Source organism: Thalassophryne amazonica, chromosome 18, assembly GCF_902500255.1.
Source record: "Thalassophryne amazonica chromosome 18, fThaAma1.1, whole genome shotgun sequence".
In the NCBI taxonomy this organism is placed as follows: Eukaryota; Metazoa; Chordata; class Actinopteri; order Batrachoidiformes; family Batrachoididae; genus Thalassophryne; species Thalassophryne amazonica.
Window position 1 is genome coordinate 68,424,128 of NC_047120.1, and position 20,238 is coordinate 68,444,365.

Here is a 20,238-nt window from a genome sequence, read left to right on the forward strand (position 1 = left end):
CTCAAATCGCTTTACAATGATGCCTCACATTCACCCACCAATGTCAGGATGCTGCCGTGCAAGGCAGCTCACTACACACCGGGAGCAACTTGGGCATTCTGGACCTTGCCCAAGGGCGCCAAGTGATTTTCAGGTCTGACAAAGAAAAAATCGGCACCCTTGTTCCATCAAATTATGAGTTGCTAATATTTGCAGGCCACGCCCACCAGGTGACACTTGATATTACTGCTTATTTCAGAATTCTGCCTCACTTGTTGATTAGTTTAGGTGCCATCAGGACAGGGACAAGAATGATTTTTATCTGTATTGATTTGGCAGAAATCTGTTTTATGCTGTTCCTCATCGGGGGAGGTGATGGTCTAGTGGTTAAGGCGTTGGGTTTGAGACCAGAAGATCCTCAGTTCAAATCCCAGCCTGACTGGAAAATCACTAAGGACCCTTGGGCAAGGTCTTTAATCCCCTATTGCTCCCAGTGTGTAGTGAGCACCTTGTATGGCAGCACCCCCACATCGGGGTAAATGTGAGGCTTTATTTGTAAGATTATGTAACATTGCCATGTTACATAAGCAAAATAAAGGTGCTTTTAAGATTGATCTGGTGTATCAAAGATAATGAATGTGTGAACTTTCTGTCCTTGTTATATGCTATTGTCATCAGATAAATTATGAGCTGGTAACATTTATTGATTTTGACTTATTGTGTTATTAGTGAAGGAGTTCAAGTACCTCGGGGTCTTGTTCAGGAGTGAAGGGACAATGGAGTGTGAGATTGGCCGGAGAATCAGCGCAGCAGGGACGGTGTTGCATTCGCTCTACCGTACTGTTGTGATGAAAAGGGAGCTGAGTTCCTTCTCTCACCTGTGGTCATGAGGGTTGCGTCATGACCAAAAGAACTAGATCGCGGGTACAAGAGGCTGAAATGGGCTTCCTTAGGAGGGTGGCTGGTGTCTCCCTTAGAGATAAGGTGAGAAGCTCAGTCATCCGCGAGGAGCTCGGAGTAGAGCCACTGCTCCTTCGCATTGAAAGGAGCCTCCTGGGTGCATCCCTAGGGAGGTGTTCCAGGCATGTCCATCTAGAAGGAGACCCTGGGGAAGACCCAGGACTGTGTGGAGAGATTATATCTCCACACTGGCCTGGGAATGCTTCGGAATCCCCCACTCAGAGGTGCTTAATGTGGCCTGGGAAAGGGAAGTTTGGGGTCCCCTGCTCGAGCTGTTGCCCCCCCGACCCGATCCCGGATGAGCGGTTGAAAATGAGTGATGAGTCACTGCATTTAACTTACAAGATATGTATGACAAGAAGAAGAATGTGGATGTGAGGGTTTTTTTTTTCTGCAAAGAAAATGGTTACATTTAATTAGAATTATTATTATTAAATTGCATAGCATGGCTCAGTGCATTTCCTTCCAAAACAGAAGGTTCCTGTTTCAAGACCACCTGCACCCATTTCTCCACGGTCAGGAAGAGCATCAGATCTGCTGTGGCATCTCTGTGCATAAAAAGGGAAAAGCCAAAAGAAAAAGAATTTGGTGAAATTACATACTTATATATGTAATTAGTACGCAATTATAACTAATTATATACAGCATTTTACGCCCAATTATTATTATATTATATATATTAGTTAAATATCATATAATAATATAACATGATATTTAAAACAAAAATAATTTAAAATGTTTTTAATTTCTCTGAAGGGGTTTCCGACAGCACCTGAACGCAGCAGCGTCGGCACAGACGTGGCCGTGACGCAGCAGAAGTCCGCCAGAAGTTTGCGTCTCTGCATTGCAGCCTGCGCGCTGCTGCTGCTGCTGCTGCTGGAAGCCAACGCAGCAATGGCGACTCCCAGTGCAGACAGCAACTCCACCGGCTCAGGCAACGGCAGCAACGCTGCCGGATCCACGTCGCACCAACTCCACCAGCAGACGCAGAGCAGCAGCATGCAAGGTGGGCGATCCACGGCCACGAGCGACCAGTTCAGCTCGATACAGTAAAGGAAAGGCAGCTGGTAGCTTCTCCACAAGACGAGATTGCAACGTCAAGCCAGACAGAATTAACAAAGCACATCCGGTCAGGACCTCAGAAGTCTGTATGCGGCTCGTTTATGTAATTGCAGGGAATGTAATAATAATGTTTTAAATAATGTGTGAGGGATTTAGATTTAATCTTCAATTTGTTGGAATTGTTGTGCGTTTTGGGACTGCAGTTATGTTAAAATATGTGCGCTTATTCTGAAGGCAGATATATGTATTTTCCGCTGAGTAACTTACTTTCCTTTGCAGCTTGACATTGTGTCGAAAGTACGCGGCTAACTGGTTAGCAGTGATGTTGCAGCCACTGAATCATCGAGCCTGTCGTGTGATTGTCCTGTTTTTACCTTATTCTAACTTTCATTTGAAACAAAGCTCAAATCCTATAAGCGTGACATCGTAAGGACACTTTTAATCAATAATGCTGAGCATCATTGAGCCACTACGAGTACCAACCAGGCCTAAGCTAAGTGCAGTGAGCTCGGCTAGCTGAACTGAAACTATTTCCTCATTCAGGACACGATTTTAAAATAAAGACAAACTATTAAAATTCACTTAAATGTAGCATTTACCTTTACCGTTTAGATATTGTTTTAATCATCATGTACTCTCGCAAATTGTTTAATCTCAAACAAATTCAAAATGCTGCTAGTTTTGATAATATTTTCATCATATAATTGCAAATTATGTGTGTTTTAAAAGCATTTTAGTTAGTTCCCAAAAGAAAGCTGCCAACGCTGATAGAAACATATCAGGGTACAAGAATAAACCATAATGTTGAAAAATGTAAGTATTTTACACTGAACCGGAGAATAGCGCCACCTACAGGAGAGCAGACTCTTGCTGCATCCAAGACGACGGTAAATTTAGTAAAAAATCAAGTTGGGAACTTTCGGCACCCAAAAAATGTGTGCTCGATAGGTTGATGCATTAAATGTTCTACATATCCACAGTAGCATATTCAAGCGTTGTTGCAATTATGAGGAAAATAAGTTGTTACTTTGAGTTAACAGTGCTATTCCACAGGGCACCGTTCTAACATGATCACCCACAATCCAAAAAGTGCCAAAACGAGATGAAACGGCGTAATCTGGTTTGCCTCCTGACAGGCTAACTTATTAAGTACAGGCCTGGCAGGCTACCCGAAAACGAATAAAAGGAGCTTGAGATATTAAACTTTGAACAAAAACCACAACAAACGCTACTTCGGTTTCAATTTTTTACCCCGATAGAGAACGATCAAACAAGTTCCAAGCCATACTCACTACGAATACCCTGTTTAAAGAAGTTTGAATATGATTGAAGCTGTTAAGTCGACAAATACTCAGAAGTCACCAGTGTCAATAAATCAATGAGTCAATGAATTCAGGAATCGGGATGGAATTTTTGAACAGATCAAAAATTTGATGCTTTAAAATGCGCCCTGATTTGCTATTCGGGATTAAACAGGAAGGAATGGTGCTCTGTGGAATAGCCCCATTAAAATGTAGTTGGATGTCAAAATTTCCAGCTTCACAATATGATATAAACGTTGGCTGTGTCCTGAAACAAAAAAACTCCATGGTCTACAACATCGACTTTGAATTATATCGTCATGCTTAGATGTTTGTTTCAATTTTATTGCACAAAATGCCAAACGTAAGGTAGAATGTTTGTATGTGGAACCCGACAGGAACGTAGTGGGATTTTAACGGCACCGTGTTGTTGAATCCGCGAGTCGTGCTGAATTAACCGCAGTGCACCATCATAACCCTAAAATCATGTTGAGTTGAATTAGCTAAAATTACCCATCACGTCACAGAATTTGCAGCTATATAACAGACAGCGTTAACTTGTTTCACCGCTAACAGCATTATAGAATGATTTTGGTCAACGTTTCTTACCCTGTGGCAGATGTCGAGTATCAAATGTTTTATCTAAACCTTTCAGAAACCAACAGCTGCTGGAGATGTCAAAATGAAACAGGTATTCACACTCACCTCTCCAGGCTTTCGCCTGAAATTAGACGTGATTTGCTTATGTGCTAAATCTCTGCAAAAGAAGTTTCCGGAATGTCCCCCCTCCACCTTCTTCTGTTATCTCTGTTTGTAAATTTGTTTTCTCATTATATCCGTACCTGCATGCTGTTGGTTGATCTTCGTTTTCCATACCAAAGCGACCTCGTTGGTTTCACAGTACAACAAACCCATTTCACGGCCGGTCATCAAAAGCGCCATCAGTTTTCTGTTTGTCTCATTTGCCCACTGTCTTTATCCGACCCGATGTGCAGGTAGAAGTGGTTCAGTATAAAAAATTAAACCATTTTAATACTTTTGGTTGGCATTGTAGGAATAACATCATGATAGTGGACTCATCACTTTTTTGGAGAAACCATATGTAAAGGTCCCCAAAACCCTAAAGCAGAAGTGTGACAAACACTTACTCTCATTATCAAGTTGTCATGTATTTTTTTTGTTATCAATTTAGTCAAGAAAAATCCAGTTTTACTTGAGATGATTGTGAAATCTTTAAATGTCTTCCTTGAACATTTTTGTAGAAATTGTAGAACTCCACATGGTAAAACAACTTTCACTTCCAAACATACCTGATGGTTCAAATTTTTAAATTTTTGTTACTTAGAACGTTACTGACAACTGTGTGTATGTATCCGAAAACAACAATAATAATAAGCAGAATGCACTTTCCAGTTAAACATACAAAGTGCTTCACCAAATCCTGTCAAAAAGGATACTTATAAAACAGGAATTAAAAAGAAATAAAATGGGAGAAAAAAAAATAGAAGCTACATTAAAGGTAAATTTAAAACATAAAATTAAAGACCCTCACTGATTTTTAGGCAGCAGAGGAAAAAAATTCAAGAAAGCAGACGGAAAAAAGCCCCAAAACAGGCTTTACAGTACAGCATTTACAAAAAAAAATTACACTGCATTACTCGTGTATTACCTTGTGTGATGATGAATCAGCTCATAAAAACGCAAATTAAAAATTTTGTAGTGCGCTGGCTTTCTTCATCTTTACAACTTTGACTTTCTCGATCAAGTGGGTTTTCAAAAAAAGCTACCATTTGCTGTTTTTCCACTGAATTTTTTGTCTTAATTGACTGTATACGTGCATGGTTCAGTCCGACGCCTCGTTTTGAGAAAAGCTTTAATAGTTTTTCAGTAATTCGGCCAAAACCCCAACAAAACAGACAAAATATTCGAGGCAAAGGTTTTTAAAAAAAACTGATGTTGATTTCCTGTTGAGGGTCAGAAGGCTTGGTGTTCAGCGGCTCGGCTAACGTATAACAGTCTTTGGCACAACACGTGCTTCTCGGTGTGTAAAGTAAACTGACGGTCAGCATGGTTAGAGTTGAACATCGGTATGCGTAATGTATAAACTGTTTTACCAAATTCCAAGTCATTGTTTTATCTTGTACGTAGGTTGATCTACAAGAATATTGTGCTTGTTTCACTCGTTAAAATCAGTGTCTGCTGCTAACGATCAGTGCCGCGGTGCCACTTCCTGTCAGTGAGCCATGAACCTCAAATCTGTGTAGACTGCACAAAAATGTGGTAAAATGTCTTTTCTTTACTTCAGGGTTACAGGTAAACCTGTCCGGAGTGGCCCAAAGTAAGAACACTGACCTCTACTGTTTGTGGGTTTATCTCGGTAGTTTAACGCGGCTTTCTTTTCTTCGTCGCATGACGGATGCACGTGGTGAGGTCCAGACTGTCACCGTGCTCACGTTGAATGAGATGAAAAGTGAAGCCGCTGTAAACTACGGAAGCAGCCTGTGTGGTGCTCTGGTAGTTGGGAAGTCTGTCCACTGTTTACCGTTATTAACAGTTCAAGATTCAGCGAAGGCCACAAAATGGTTTGCACCCGGGTTTAAAGGTTGATGGGTTCAGGTGAAACAGAGGCATGGCAAAAAGGACTCAACACTTACAATCAGCATTTTTATGTTTGTTATCCGCCACTGGGAAGAGAATGAGATCCATATGGGGAATACTAGAATCACCCATTCACGTCCATCTGCCAGGAGCTACATGTCAGTGACCACTCAGTGGATTCGCTGCATATTTGTTAGGCCGTTTGTACCAAACTAGCTTAATGCACAGCTTATGAAAATGTGGAGGTGTTATGCTGCCAATTTTATGGACATTAAATAAAAAATATTCAGGCTCTTTGGCCAAAATCTCGAGAACAGTTTGGCGGTTTTCCATCACATTTTGTCTCAATGTTAGCAGTTAAGCCTGGCGGGATGCACATTACAATGTCGTTATTTTTAAAGTGGATGTGGACATTGATGGTTGTGTGATGAACATATTTATGCATAAATAATCAGACATGGTCAAGAAATCATCAGGTTCCACAGCAAACCGCTGAGTGTTCACATGTGTAACTTCCCTTTAATTCCACCCGTTCGATTTGAATGCTGTGCTTTCTAAGTGTTGGGTCACTTTGATATCTGGAAAGGACTTGTTTTTTTGTTTGTTTTTTTTTCATGTATGAAATGCACATTCCTCCATGTATTTTGCATTTACGTTTCATTGCATTGATTCCCAATATCAGCATCCGGCAAATATATTGATTTGTGCTGCAACAAAGCTCTGATTGATCAGCAAATCTTTCTGAGTTCTTCAGCAAATTTTGGAAGAACGTCGGAAGGAGCTGGTGCAGGAGGGGTGTCTGAGCATTGGGAACCTCTGGACATCTGGGCACTTTGCTTGTGTTTCAAAATGCATTTTGGGCTCAGCCTGATCTTAAGTGCTGCTTGAGGAAACCCAGATGTCTGTCAGGTCAATGTCTGTCTTAAAAAGGGCACCCACCCCCCACCTTCCCCTAGCATGGGAAGACTGAAACATCACGTTTTCTCCTCACCTTCCTCATTTGAGCTGTTCACCAGATGCAGTCATCCTCGGCACAGTAACACGATGGTTGTTGGCACGTGTGGGAACGTTGGGAATGGTGGGAATCTGGATATGTTGATGTCTTTGTCCCAACAGGTAAACGTAAAGCCCTGAAGCTGACTTTTGCCAGTCCTCTGGTGAAACCAACCTCAAGGCTTCCGCTCAATCCCTCTGCACCTTCTTTTCAGAACCCGCACATGTAAGTACTTCACGAAGGAGTGTTTCTATCGATATGAAGTAGTGAAAAGGTGCAGGATTCAAATATTTATACGATGAGCGGTTTGTGAATTCAGCACATCAGAAGTTCAGAAAAGGAGCTATTGAGTATTGATCAGTGCCCCCCCCCCCCCTTTTACTGTCACATTAATGTTAAATAAATTTTGCCTTGATTTCAGACTTATTTTATGGAATTTTCCAGATTTGAGGTTACGTCTCGTTTATCTATGATGCACGCTCGTCTCTCGGCTCCTCATCCTGTCTGATCCCGTCCAATTTCTCCACTGTGCTTTTTCCAGAGAGCGTCTGCGGACGCACAGCATCGAGTCGTCGGGGAAGCTCAAGATATCTCCAGAGCAGCATTGCGACTTCACTGCTGAGGACCTCAGAGACCTCGGGGAGATTGGCCGCGGCGCGTACGGCTCAGTCAACAAGATGGTCCACAAACCCACGGGCCAGATCATGGCAGTCAAGGTGACACGGATGGACTCTGTACTACAGCTTGTGTTTAGCAAACATGTCCCACAGTGTAAAATTCAAATTTTTGTGGACCTTTCCACCATTTTGAATTTTGGTGGAAATTGTATATAGCACGGCGGGAATCCAGTGGGACGCTGTGTGGCAGTCTGTCTTCAGTTTGGTAGCTGTAGTCATGTCCTCTAACAAATCCATGATGTAATATTGAAGAAAGAAGAAGAAAAAAGCATTTTCAGTCAAAACCTTGTAGTGCTGACATCGTTCCTATTAGTAATAAATTATTTTATAATTTTTTTCAGCAGTGTTAGATGGACAGAAACTCAAAACTGCAGCCACAGAAACACCAGAGCCCAGTTTCATAATGCAGTCTAATCTTTAATTTACTAAATTTACTTAGTCGACTAAGGTTAGTTGCCCAACATTAGCCGTCTAATCTCCGTTTCACATCGACGGCTAAACTTATAGATTAGCCCTCTAATGTTTGTCGATGATTTTCACAGGCATAAGCGGACTTGCGAGTGCTGTTGCCAAGAAATGTCTCCAGTGCACAAAAGTTTTGTTTACTTCTAGCTTGGTCATCTGCTACAACCATGGCCGAGTCCGCTGCACCAGAGGAAAAGGTCATTGCGTTCTCCAAAGCAGAGGAAGCTCTCCTTTTGGAGGAGAGCTTCCACGAGCGACGTGGGGGTGCTCTTGAGTGTTCCAAAGGAACAACATCAGTCCGAGCTGCCAAAAGACGGCCTTTGGAGGAGATCATAGTGACCCTCAATAGGTAGCTTGACAAATCGCCCGATGTTCAGAATAAGTGCCGAACTAACATCCCTCATGATTCAGCACACGGTCGACTTAGAGACATGGATGTTGTTGCAGATAACCTGCTGAAAGGTCCCACAGGTGTAAATCCTCAGCGCAGTGAAAACCTGAAGAACACTGGCAGGGTGTTGTTCCTCCTTGTTTGGAGGTTGATGGCTGGAGCTATCGTGTCCACAGAAGATTGTAGGCGGACGGAAGCGATGTTGTTGAACCTTGGTGTCCGTATACATCTCCAATGGCTTATTCCGGTCCCAGAACACCTGCTCCTGTTGCAAGGCTCTACTTCCTTCCTGCTCCATCACGTGGTGGTACACAGTAGCCACCATTTTTGAGGTAAGACACTGAAGTTTTGTCAGCTAAAATAAGATTAGCTTCCTCTGTAGCAGGCTAAAAACTTTAGTTGGCTAACATGAAACTTTAACCAACTAAGCACTTTTATTAGTCAACTGAGTTTAGTCAACTAAACAAGATTAGACCGCTTTATGAAACTGGGCCCTGGATTAATGTAAAAAGAGAAATTTATTTCCAAAGAGGCTGAGCAGGACGGCAGGTGACACAATCAACTGAATGAAGGGCAAGTGCACAACAAAAGAACCAGACGGAACAGCACAACCCCACCAGTGGACATCAGAGGGAGACAGAGAGGAGAGACAGCCAGAGTAAAGAAATGAATCTACCATAAAACACAAGTGAAAACCAACCAAATAAAGCAAGGAGCAAACAGAATGTGTAGGTGGACTCACCAGGAAACACCAACAGCAACGGTTACACACAGACGACAAGAATGGTGAAATGTGACAAAGAATTATCAGAAATTTACAATCCCAGGATTTCAGCACTTAAATTAAGAAATCAGCCAATATACTCTTACATATCAAGAAAAATATTTGGAAATATCTACAGTGTATATATACAGAGAGAGAGAGAGTGGTGTGGATATATTGGTTGAATTGTTTAAATCCTGGCTTCGCAAATTTCTCGGGGGGACTGATAAAGTATTTCTGAAGAAATGCAGAATGCAGCACACACGTTAGGGTGCATGCTTCAGTCTGTGCCAAGAATGGCCAACAGGTGGCGCTCACTGTCTGCAGCGACCCAGAGGTTCTGAGTCATTGTGACGTCTTTTTCAGAGGATTCGCTCCACTGTGGACGAGAAGGAGCAGAAGCAGCTGCTGATGGATCTCGACGTGGTGATGAGGAGCAGCGACTGTCCCTACATCGTGCAGTTCTACGGCGCCCTCTTCAGAGAGGTCTGGCATTATTTCGCTCTAACGCATCACATTAGCATTTTGTCCAGTGAACTATAAGAGCACTGAACAGTCTGCAGGTTCTTGTTCCAACTGATCTATTCAGATGGTGGTTCCTGAACTGTTTAGGGGTAGGCGGTACACTGGTGTCAGTCATCAATGTGTGCGCCAGGAGATGGATTGTGCAATACCGTCAGCACAGTGAGACGATGTGGTGGTATGGAATAGCGCTAACTACGATAGTGCAGGAACCACTCCAAGCCAGAAATATTTAGTTTTGAAGAAGTCAGCAATAAATAACAGACAACATAACAAAAAATAATGCCACATATTCGTTAATTTACTCAGTTATTTTGGTGCAGCTCTGATCAGCACTGCAGGGTTCAGGCTGCGATCAGAGGCAGATACGGAGCACGTCTGTGTGGCTATGAATTTATTTTGTTTATTTGCTGCCGAGTTCCACACGTGAGACAAAACTGTTCAGTTCTTTTCTTATCGAGATTATTTTCACTTGACAACAGCCTTGTGAAAATATTGTTAAAATGTGATTGTGTTGTGTGAATCAGTGGATCTTTGCACCGCAGGCTCATTTCAGTCTTGAGGCTCGGTCACACGGCATACGACGATTGCTGAACAAAGGGAAAAAAGTTTTTAAAAAGTCACAAATCGTTGAGAAAAGGTGGACGAACGAGCTTTATCACCAAACAGCCAATCAAGAGCACAAAAGGGACAAAAGAGGAACAAAATGAAACCGATGTTAACGTTGATCTCGACACTTTAAAACGAAATGTGCGTGGAGCCACAGCTGGAGCAGTGTGTGTCTGCATCTCTGCGTTCCAGGACTCGGTGCTGGGATGGAGCTCATAGTGCCTGAGTCCTGGAGAAACTGCAAACAGAAGCTCGTGATCCGACCCACTGTGGAGACCTGTGCACATGTCGGTGGATCCACCTGCTCTGGTTCCTCGTCCAGAACGAAAGAGGGATTATCTCCTTCATCATTAGAATCCTCACTGTCTGATGACATGCTGCGCGCTCCGTCTTGCTCCAATAAAAAAAAAAAATGCTGGTTTGCTGCTGTATCACTGTATTACGTTACTAAGCCATATATATTGATTTATAACAGAGAACTGTCAAAAAGGGGAATAAATATAAGTGTAAAGATGATTGAATATATCAGAGCAGTAAATTGATCAGTCCGTGTGAAAACGCATTGACTCCTCATGTGCAGTTATTTCAACCAAGTGCAGCTGATCCACAATGTGAATTCTGCCTTCCAGAACAGCTCTTTATATAATCATCTGCCTGTTGCCACATGTACATAAGGGCTGGATTGTCATTCCTACACTCATAGTTATATTTAATAAAAAAAAATAAGCGCATGCAGGAGGCGGCCGTTGCTGCTGTTGCTGCTTTCAAGTATCCTCGGAAATTACACGACTTTTTTGTTGCTTGATTTTCATTTTATTTTGGTAAAATAATTTATTGTATCCATCCAAAAGATTAATTCTGGCCTATATAAGGTCCCTGAGCCAGTGAAGCTGACCCTCTTACCCAGATAAAAAAAAATCCAAGCAAACAGACGTGAGTTTGCCCTGTAATTTCCGACGGTACATGAACGCAGCAGCGCTCACAAACTGGCTTCTGCACTGTATGAAAGCATTCAGCTGGTCTAACGAAGTCAAACTAAACGCTAACATTACAAAAACTAAGTAAACGCTAAGAAAACACGTCAAGAACGACAGCAAATTGAAAAATGGACGAATTGAGGTTTTCGGTGGCATTCGTTCAATTTTTTCAACAGTTTAAAGATCCTGACGAAGCGCCAGCTGCAGGAATGAAGCTACGCGAAGGTTAAACGATGCGAACGAAAGTCCAGATTTCTTGTTTTGTTTGGGCTTCGTTGCCCTTCGTTAAGTGCCGTGTAACGGGGCTGTTAAGGAGCATTAATTAAATATAGCCGCTGATTTGTTAAACATGTAAAACTGTATAAAAAAAAAGTATCTTTGATTATTCATTTAGATTTTAACTTTGAAGAAACAGGTTTGAAAATGAAAATAGTCCAGGTTAGAATAAAAAAAAGTGATTGGTTAAAGTGCAAAACCAGAAATACAGTTAAAGAGGCCATAGAGTACAAAACCATGATGTCATACAGTCACTGTCAAAAAAATGAAATCTTAATTTTAGGTGACATCTTTCACTCAGATGACCCGTTTTGATTAGTGTGGATTAACACGGCCTTGATCACTGGAACCAAAAGTTGTAGGGTGTCGATCTTTTGTGGCGCCTCGTGCACTCTGAAGTATAACAGGACATTTGCATTCTGGGAGTTGGGGAATCAGTTGGACTGTCTTAAATAACCAAAGTAACATTTTCACTTTCTCCCTCCAGGGTGACTGTTGGATTTGTATGGAACTTATGTCTACCTCATTAGACAAATTCTACAGATATGTATATTGTACATTAGATGACGTCATTCCAGAGGAAATATTAGGCAGAATAACGTTAGCGGTGAGTAGATAATTAATGTCTTAATTCATATATTTTCTTTTTATTACTATTCAATATCAGAAATGATGTGTTCTCTTGTGTTCAACAGACCGTTAAAGCACTGAACCACTTAAAAGAAAACTTGAAAATAATTCACAGGGGTAAGTGTGAAAAAAAATCCACCAAATTCTGTTTCGGTAACTGATGAAAATAAAATTACTGGGAAATATTTTTGGAGCTGACCCTGAATGTCGGCACAATGTATTTATTTTCTTTTCCCGCTGTTTAAAATGTTCCATTTCTATCATTTTAGACATCAAACCTTCCAACATTCTCATGGACCGAAAGGGTAACATCAAGCTGTGTGACTTTGGCATCAGCGGTCAGCTGGTGGACTCCATTGCCAAGACCAGAGACGCCGGCTGCAGGCCTTACATGGCGGTACGTAGTCAGTCCAAACATCTACAGGTGCCACGGGTGAGTCCACACTGAATGTCCTTCAGGTGAAAAGGACTTCGTTACCAGTTCAGGTCGATCACAGAAGGAGACAACTATACCGGACTCGGGAGCTCCAGGAGATCTGGACTGACACGACTGCAGAAACTATCAGGACAGTCAGATGCACCTGAAAGTTATCTCACTGAGCTTTGAGCATCTAAGAGTGTCTGATGTTTCTAACAGTCAAGTTCAAGTTTCTGTTTTTTTTTTTTTTTTTTTTTTAAGATTTTTAGTTTTTAAGTTTGCAGCAAGAGAACCAGGCCTTTAAGGTAATTCCAGTGACCACAGGATTTTCCCTAGACATCTTGGCCAGAAGGTGGTGCTCATTTTACGCGCTGCATTTACATCATTTAGAATCTGTTGCTGCCGTCTGTCACTATAAAGTCCAAACTCTTCAACGTGTCCTTAAAAAGAAACAGGCAGCATAGCTATGGATGGTACGAGGAACCCGGAGTAGCACCAGCATTGGCCAGATCAAGAACACCCTCTGGGAGGTCGGCCAACAAGTCAACTACAAAGGGAAGATTTTAATCATAAGATACATGCATTTTACCAGGTGACATCACCCCGAAAACAAGCAACAAGAAGGTCACAGAGTGGACGAGTCCTCCTGGGGTTGCCCTGGATCTGCTCCTAAAGGGTTCAGGGTCTGGGGACTGAACTGAATGCATCTGTTTACAGCGTGACTGTTTACCGTGATGTCTGCAACACCAAAGCACTTCAAACATTACAAGTGCCCTCTTAAGCCCCACCCCTCACCGCTGTTTACTGTTCTGATCTCCACCAAGAGTCACAGGACCTTTTTTTTTTTTTTTTTTTTTTTTTTTTATCTTTTCAGCCTGAGCGGATAGACCCCAGCGCTTCCAGACAAGGCTACGACGTGCGCTCTGACGTGTGGAGTTTGGGCATCACTCTGGTATGAAACGCGTTCCCATCTTCGATGTAAAACAGCAGATTTGGGTTTTTCTGGGGACAACGTTTCTCAGAGGATCCCGTCTCTGAGCGTGATGATTCTTTGTTCTCCTTTCCAGTACGAGCTGGCCACAGGGCGGTTTCCTTACCCCAAGTGGAACAGCGTTTTTGATCAGTTGACGCAGGTGGTGAAAGGAGAACCGCCTCAGCTCAGCAGCTCCGACAAACGCCAGTTCTCCCCAAAGTTCATCAACTTCGTCAACCTTTGGTAAATCTCCCCGCGGCACACACTGATTCCTGCATGACGCCCAGAACTTTACACTCTAGATATTTGCTAAAATAAATAACACTATAGAATTTAAGCCTTTATTTTTAATTATTTATATAAACATTTTAAATAAAAGATATATATATATCAGGAACAGAGATTTTATCTTAAGTGGCAGAATGACAGTTTGTGTTTCAGGTGCAGTTCCACCATGCTGCCACATAGTGGCACTAGACAAACACAATCGTCTTATACAACCAGGAGGAGGCGGTGTATAATTTAAAGGATGTATGGCCCGCTTTCTAAGTAAGTCCCTTCGGCTGCTCCCTTGTTTGCACTCGGGGTCGCCACAGCAAATCAAAGGTGGATCTGCATGTTGAATTGGCACAAGTTTTACGCCGGATGCCCTTCCTGACACAACTCCACATTACATGGAGAAATGTGGCAGGAGTGGGATTTGAACCCGGAACCTTCTGCACTGAAACCAGGCGCGTTAACCACTTGGCCACCACCCCTGCAAACCTCTTGATATAACCTCACCGTCACATAGCAGCATGCTAAGAATATGGACGTTTGCAGTCGTACAATCAGAAGAACATCAGATCATCTCCAATTACAAATGAGACTTAAGTGACTTTTTTTTTTTTCTCCGCAGCCTGACAAAAGACGAATCAAAGAGGCCAAAGTACAAGGAACTCCTGGTAAGTTCTGACGCTATTAAAAGTCATTGTAATTTCTCCATTCTCATTGGCTCCGCCCTCTCAACGCTCTGCGTTTCTCTAGAAACACGCGTTCATCCTGATGTACGAAGAGCGTATCGTGGACGTCGCCGGCTACGTATGTCGCATTCTGGATCAGATCCCCGCCTCTCCCATCTCGCCGATGTACGTGGACTGACGGAGTTACTGTGGGTGTGGGCGGGGCAGGGGGGGGGCACACTCAGCTTTGTGATGCGCTGCTTGACATCGTTAGTCTTCGTTTAGGTTCACCTCTTTATTCACGGTGTTCCAAAGAACTAAGGAACAGAATCCAAGTGGGCAGGCAGTGAGATCGATGCCGTTAAAGCAAAACCTTCAACGCCATCGTCAACCCCCCAAAAAACTTGGATGTGGCGGTTTTACGTCTTTGCAAAGTGCTGATGTGAGGAACAACAAGGATATAAAGTTTATATATACTTCAGCTTGATGTAAACAAAAACAGAACCCACCAAAAACAATGTTGGCGTTCATGAAGTGTGAACAAAAACAGCGCCACCTGTTGGATTGTGCAGTCAGAGCCATAAGTATTTGGACATGTTTTTTAGTGATGTTGCTGCTATAAATGACCACAGTGAAGTTTAAATTAAATAATCAAGATGTGCTTTGTGATGACAACTATTAGCATCAATTATTGGGGCTTTAAAACGCGTCCATCACATTCCTCATTTAGGAATTTGTGTTCTGGTGTCATACAGTGGAAAAGCCACAAAAATTTTGTCACTGTCCAAATACTTACGGCCCAGACTTTGCATTTGTGTGTTTGTGTCCAGGCCTACAGTCTACACGCGCCGTTATGGCACAGTTTGCTGCAGGCACTGTTACTCGTGTTTCTGGAAGCTTGTGGACTCTGGGATGTGGCTTTAATTTTTAAAAAAATATGCAATCTGTGAGTTTGTCTCTAAATATGATCGGGACACATTCAGTGCTCCATCACCTGATGTAAAGTTACTTTGGGACATGATGTCCACCCATGTAAATGTCTATGTATATAGAACACATGATCTGCTGCTCCACGGTTACGACTCCACTTTAGCCGCGCTTTCCAAAAATGAAAGTTTTCAGGGAATTACTGGATTTCTGGATGGATACTTTTGACATGCTGCATGTGACTACTGATGGGCCACATTTAAGAAAATGCAACCAGAATTAGCATTAGCATATGCAGTCACGCTAAGCGCAGTTGATGCTAACCTGTGCAGGGTTTAGGTTTATGAGGGGACTTTTTGGTGCATACAGAAAAGTCAAATTTCCAGACCGATGATCAGATTCTGGGATCAGGACTGCTTGTGCAGGATCAGGTGTGTGATTCTTTGGGCTGTTCGGGGTCACCACAGCAGATCCTGCATGGATCCATATGTTGGCACATTTTATGCCACATCTCCTTCCTGATGCAACTGCAGATGTTCATGGTGATTGGTGCACGGTGGCTTTGAACTGAAGAGCTTGTGAGCAGTTTTGTACATTTTTTTTTTTTTTTTTTATATGAAATTGTGCATAAACCAACAATGCACCAGAAGCATCTTCAAAGAAAATGATCAAAGTAGTTTGTCAGGTTTGTTCACATCTAAGAGTATTGCTGCTCGTGTTGAAAACAGTGGTTCTGATCCAGCAGTCTGAAGGATGACGATAGTCACAAAATCTGCAAAGATGTCAGTTTGGGCATTTTTGCCTTGTTGCATCTCAGCGATGAGCTCTTTGTAGCCACTGCTTCTCGCTGGCTGTAGGTTCAAGCAAACGTTTGGAGCCATCTAGCAAACGGGTTCTTGTTTTTCACGTTCTGCAGCCTTTGTCTTCATCCTTTAGCCTTCTGCAGCTCGTTTTGCAGACTCACCCTGCTATGCTGCAGAATCGGTGTGAGTCAGCACTTCCTCTGCAGCCCCGCCAGCTTCACGTCCCGCTGCAGAATCACACGCACACACAGCTCGTTCTGCGACTGCAGGTGATGTCAAAATAAAAGCATCTCGTTGGACAATGATCCACATATCTGGCGTCTTCAGCATCGTCTCAGTAAGCAGGTCCTCTGCTCGGCAGGTTTCTCTTTTCTCCCACACATTTAAGACTTCTAACCTTAACCCTCAATTTGGATTTTTTTTTTCCCCTTACAGTTTTTTTAGTTTAATCTTAGATACTGTCTGACACCTTGTAACTTTGAGTTTAAAATCAAATTTTTTTGTTTTTCTTGGAATATTATATTGCCCCCCCCACCACCCCCGCCTCCCTTCACAGTGACTTTATGTTAAAAAAAATCTAAATTACACATCATTTGCACACCAAAGGAGAACAGAAAAGAAAACATACCCCTTGTGTCTGATGATGATGAGTTCAGGCATCTCTGAAATATTGATTTCCTGCCACGTGAAACAAGTCCTCCTCCTTCTCATGCCAAAGATGCCGTAAACTTCACTTTCCTGCTGTAGCCTTCAAAATTTGCAATTTATTCCAGCACACGTGCACTATCCCAACAACGCGGCGTTGCTAGTTTCCGTCGTCTCCTTGATGAAAATAATTTTTAAGAATCCACTTTACTGTTTTTCACAAAATGGCAGTTGCAGCAGTATCTGAGTTTAATTTTTAATGGTTAATTTTTACATTGTATTTGTGAAGAAATAGAACCAATCAGTTCACCAGGCAGGAGTGGAACGTCTCAAATGAATATCATACGCCACCTACTGGTTACACTTCCATTTGAACTCACTGGAGGTATTTCATTAGCATTTAATTGTTGGATCACATGACTCTGTTAAAGTACCGTCAGTTTTTCTTGCTCAGATTTTTTTTTTTTTTGTGATTGTTTGTCATCGTTTTAGTTTTGCTCAATGCTCCACATTTTCACACTTAACGCGTCAATTTGGTTTTCAAAACTTTTCCAGGGCCTTGAAAATGAGTTCAAATATTCCGACTGGGTTTTCCAGACGTGTATGAACCCCGACTCGGCGTAGCTGTGTATGTTAATGCTGAGATTAGCGTTTCCTTTAATACGGCCCTTGAGTCTGTAAACGCCACGTCAATGATAAATTCATTCTACATCCAGGGATTTGCTAAATCCCTGCAGCGCTTCATCTCTGCTGGTGTATTTTCCAAACGTCTTTGAATGCAGCACAAGGTGCAGTCACTTCACTTTCATGCGACAAGGTGGCGCTTTAGTTGGAACGGGAGCGGGTGGGAAGAACGCTTGAGCCCCCAACGGTGACCACATTTACATTAGCGAATGCAAATCGTAAATATTGCTTTTGTTATTTCCAACATTTGAGTTTAAATTAAACATGGCCACCCCGTGACACCTAATGTCATCATTAAATAACTGAATTGGACATTATAATTTCTTTAAACTGTGTTAGGGTAAAAATATTTAACAGCTAACTAGCTATGCTAGCTGCTGTTAGCCAAATGGGCGGTGAGAATTTTAGTGTTTGACATTTTTAAATATTTAAGACATTTATTTGGGTTATCGTTTAAAACGAGAACTTGTCTTTATCTGTGTGACAGAAAATTGGACAAAACATTCATTTCAAAGTAAAGAAATGTAATTTTTATTAGCGATGCCGTGTCCCTTTTGTGGTTTATAAACTAATCTCTACTTTTGGAGTTTAGCATTTTCCTACAATCTCAAAGAAAAATCGGAGCCGATGCATTCGCTCACAAAACGCCACCAGGTGGAACGAGGCGACGGCTAAAAGACATCACTGACGGTTTGTAAGCGAGCATTACATGGTGATCTACATGAACATTTTGGGAGGGAAAAAAACTTAAGCTAGCAACACCAATAAGCTCTTGTTCTCACTTTATGATTTGATATGATTGTAGTTGATTTTGTAGTTGTAGATTGAACTACTGTAACCATGGAAACCACCACAGATGGTCCTCGTGCCATCAGAGCTCTTTTTTTTTTTTTAATATATATAGATTATTGTGTTAGTAATTATGGCTATTTCTAAAATCCAGGGATGGGGGTTGATACTGTTTTAACAACATCAATGCAATAACACTATGTAACACAATTTTTGTTCCTGGCTTCTAAGTGTTATATTTCAACTGCTTATGTCTAAAGTCTATGGAAAAATGACTACATTCAGCACAAACTTTAATTTTATTTATTTATTTTTTGCGTTCTAGAAAGTTCTAAAAGTTTCTTGAAATTTCTAGATAATTCTGGAAACTTCTAGAAAAGTCTGGACAGTTCTAGCAGTTAAAGAATATTCTAGAAGACTACTCAGTAGTAGTGAAGGGGAATCGAGAATATTCTTAAAAACAGACAAATTTCAAAATATCATTGTCCTGATCACAGAAGCAAAGTTTCTGTGGAAAACAGCTATTTTCTATTTATTTAAGGCATAACAGTTTAGGAAAACACACTGTGTACCCAGGAACAAAACAAAAATAAAAATTTGTTACATAGTGTTATCGATTCTGTTCATTGGCTGATTCTTAATAGAATCCTAATCAAGGTTTCTGTGTGCAAAAATGGACGTGACATGACGTATGTTTTTGCATTGTGAGAATAAGATGGCAGCATTGATGTTTGACGCGAGCAGTTCTGATGGACTGTATTTGGACTCGGTTCTCAACTGGATAAGGTTCTCGATTCCCATCCCTGCTAAAAATAAAAATACCAAGGACTTTTCTCAAGAAAATAACAAAAGCAAAAAGTAATCAGATAATTGAAGGTAAATAAGTTTATTTTTACTCTTTCAACTTAATGTGTACATACAGTTAAATAGATTAACTATTTTATAGCTTTAATTTCATTACAGTCGGCCTACGAAGTGGAGTCGAACACACTGGACCGAATGTGTCATGACATCATGACCTTCCTGACCTGGGCTCGAGCTGCGTACGTTTTGGTTTGAAGGAGTCACAGACACAGGTTGATCCGAAACGTTTAATCTTACGCCCAGTTTGGCAGTGACGTGTTTAAAAAAAAAAAAGAAAAAAAGAAAAAGCTGTACCCACGATTCCAAACAATCCGTCATGGCGTTCCTTTTACTGAAGTCCACTCGTGGTCAAACATAGTGGACATGTGTAGAAGGAACGGTCCTGTCTGTTGGCGTTCTGTTGGTCACCATTGTTGGGGTTGTGGCTTTAAAAACAAAACATGAATCAAGCGTGTGGCGATGCAGCGTCCAACCAAATCCACCGTCTCTCCACATTTTGTATGTTTGTTTTTTTTTCCCCCGTTACTCTCTGTAATTGTGACATTGGGAGCCGTTTCACAGCAGATCATCTCGAAATCTACTCATGAGACGCATTTCCAGGAAGCTAATTTACCACTGGTGAACGGGAATCTCCAGGGTACGTGTTGTATAAATTACAATTTACTAGAATGTTCATATTAGATTATAAGATATTAAGGGCAACGAGTATATGACATTACATCTTTATTGAGGGTTACAAATAAAGGTCCTGTGGAAAAGACTTGAGTCCTGCGTTGTGTGTTTCTTGTGAATTGGTCATGAATAAAAACTGGAGAACATCTGTTGCTGTGATGCTTTTATTGCTCTTCTAGTACACGAATACTGTTTTACACAATAGCAAATTGGCCAAGCAACATGGAAGCTTCCATCACGTGATCTTTTTTTTTTTCTCAGAGGGAAAATGATTTGAAAATGTTCACCCAAAAAAAAAAAAAAAAGGTGGGGGGGGGG

The 20,238-nt window shown here is 41.6% G+C and overlaps 1 protein-coding gene across 4 annotated transcripts; it reads left to right on the forward strand.

Moving 5' to 3' along the window:
* Window positions 1–1,749: 1,749 nt before the first annotated feature.
* map2k4b (mitogen-activated protein kinase kinase 4b) lies at window positions 1,750–18,608 on the forward strand. Of its 4 annotated transcripts, XM_034193356.1 has the most exons (13): window positions 1,750–1,945; window positions 3,958–3,993; window positions 5,608–5,640; window positions 7,017–7,119; window positions 7,436–7,610; window positions 9,557–9,676; window positions 12,062–12,181; window positions 12,270–12,321; window positions 12,474–12,601; window positions 13,497–13,574; window positions 13,690–13,838; window positions 14,494–14,539; window positions 14,622–18,608. In XM_034193356.1, exons 1-13 carry the CDS (start codon window positions 1,834–1,836, stop codon window positions 14,733–14,735), a joined length of 1,266 nt encoding a protein of 421 aa, XP_034049247.1. In that variant the 5' UTR covers window positions 1,750–1,833; the 3' UTR covers window positions 14,736–18,608. The 4 variants fall into 4 exon arrangements, with proteins under 4 accessions (XP_034049247.1, XP_034049248.1, XP_034049249.1 ...); XM_034193357.1 differs by lacking the exon at window positions 5,608–5,640; XM_034193358.1 differs by lacking the exon at window positions 3,958–3,993.
* Window positions 18,609–20,238: the final 1,630 nt, after the last annotated feature.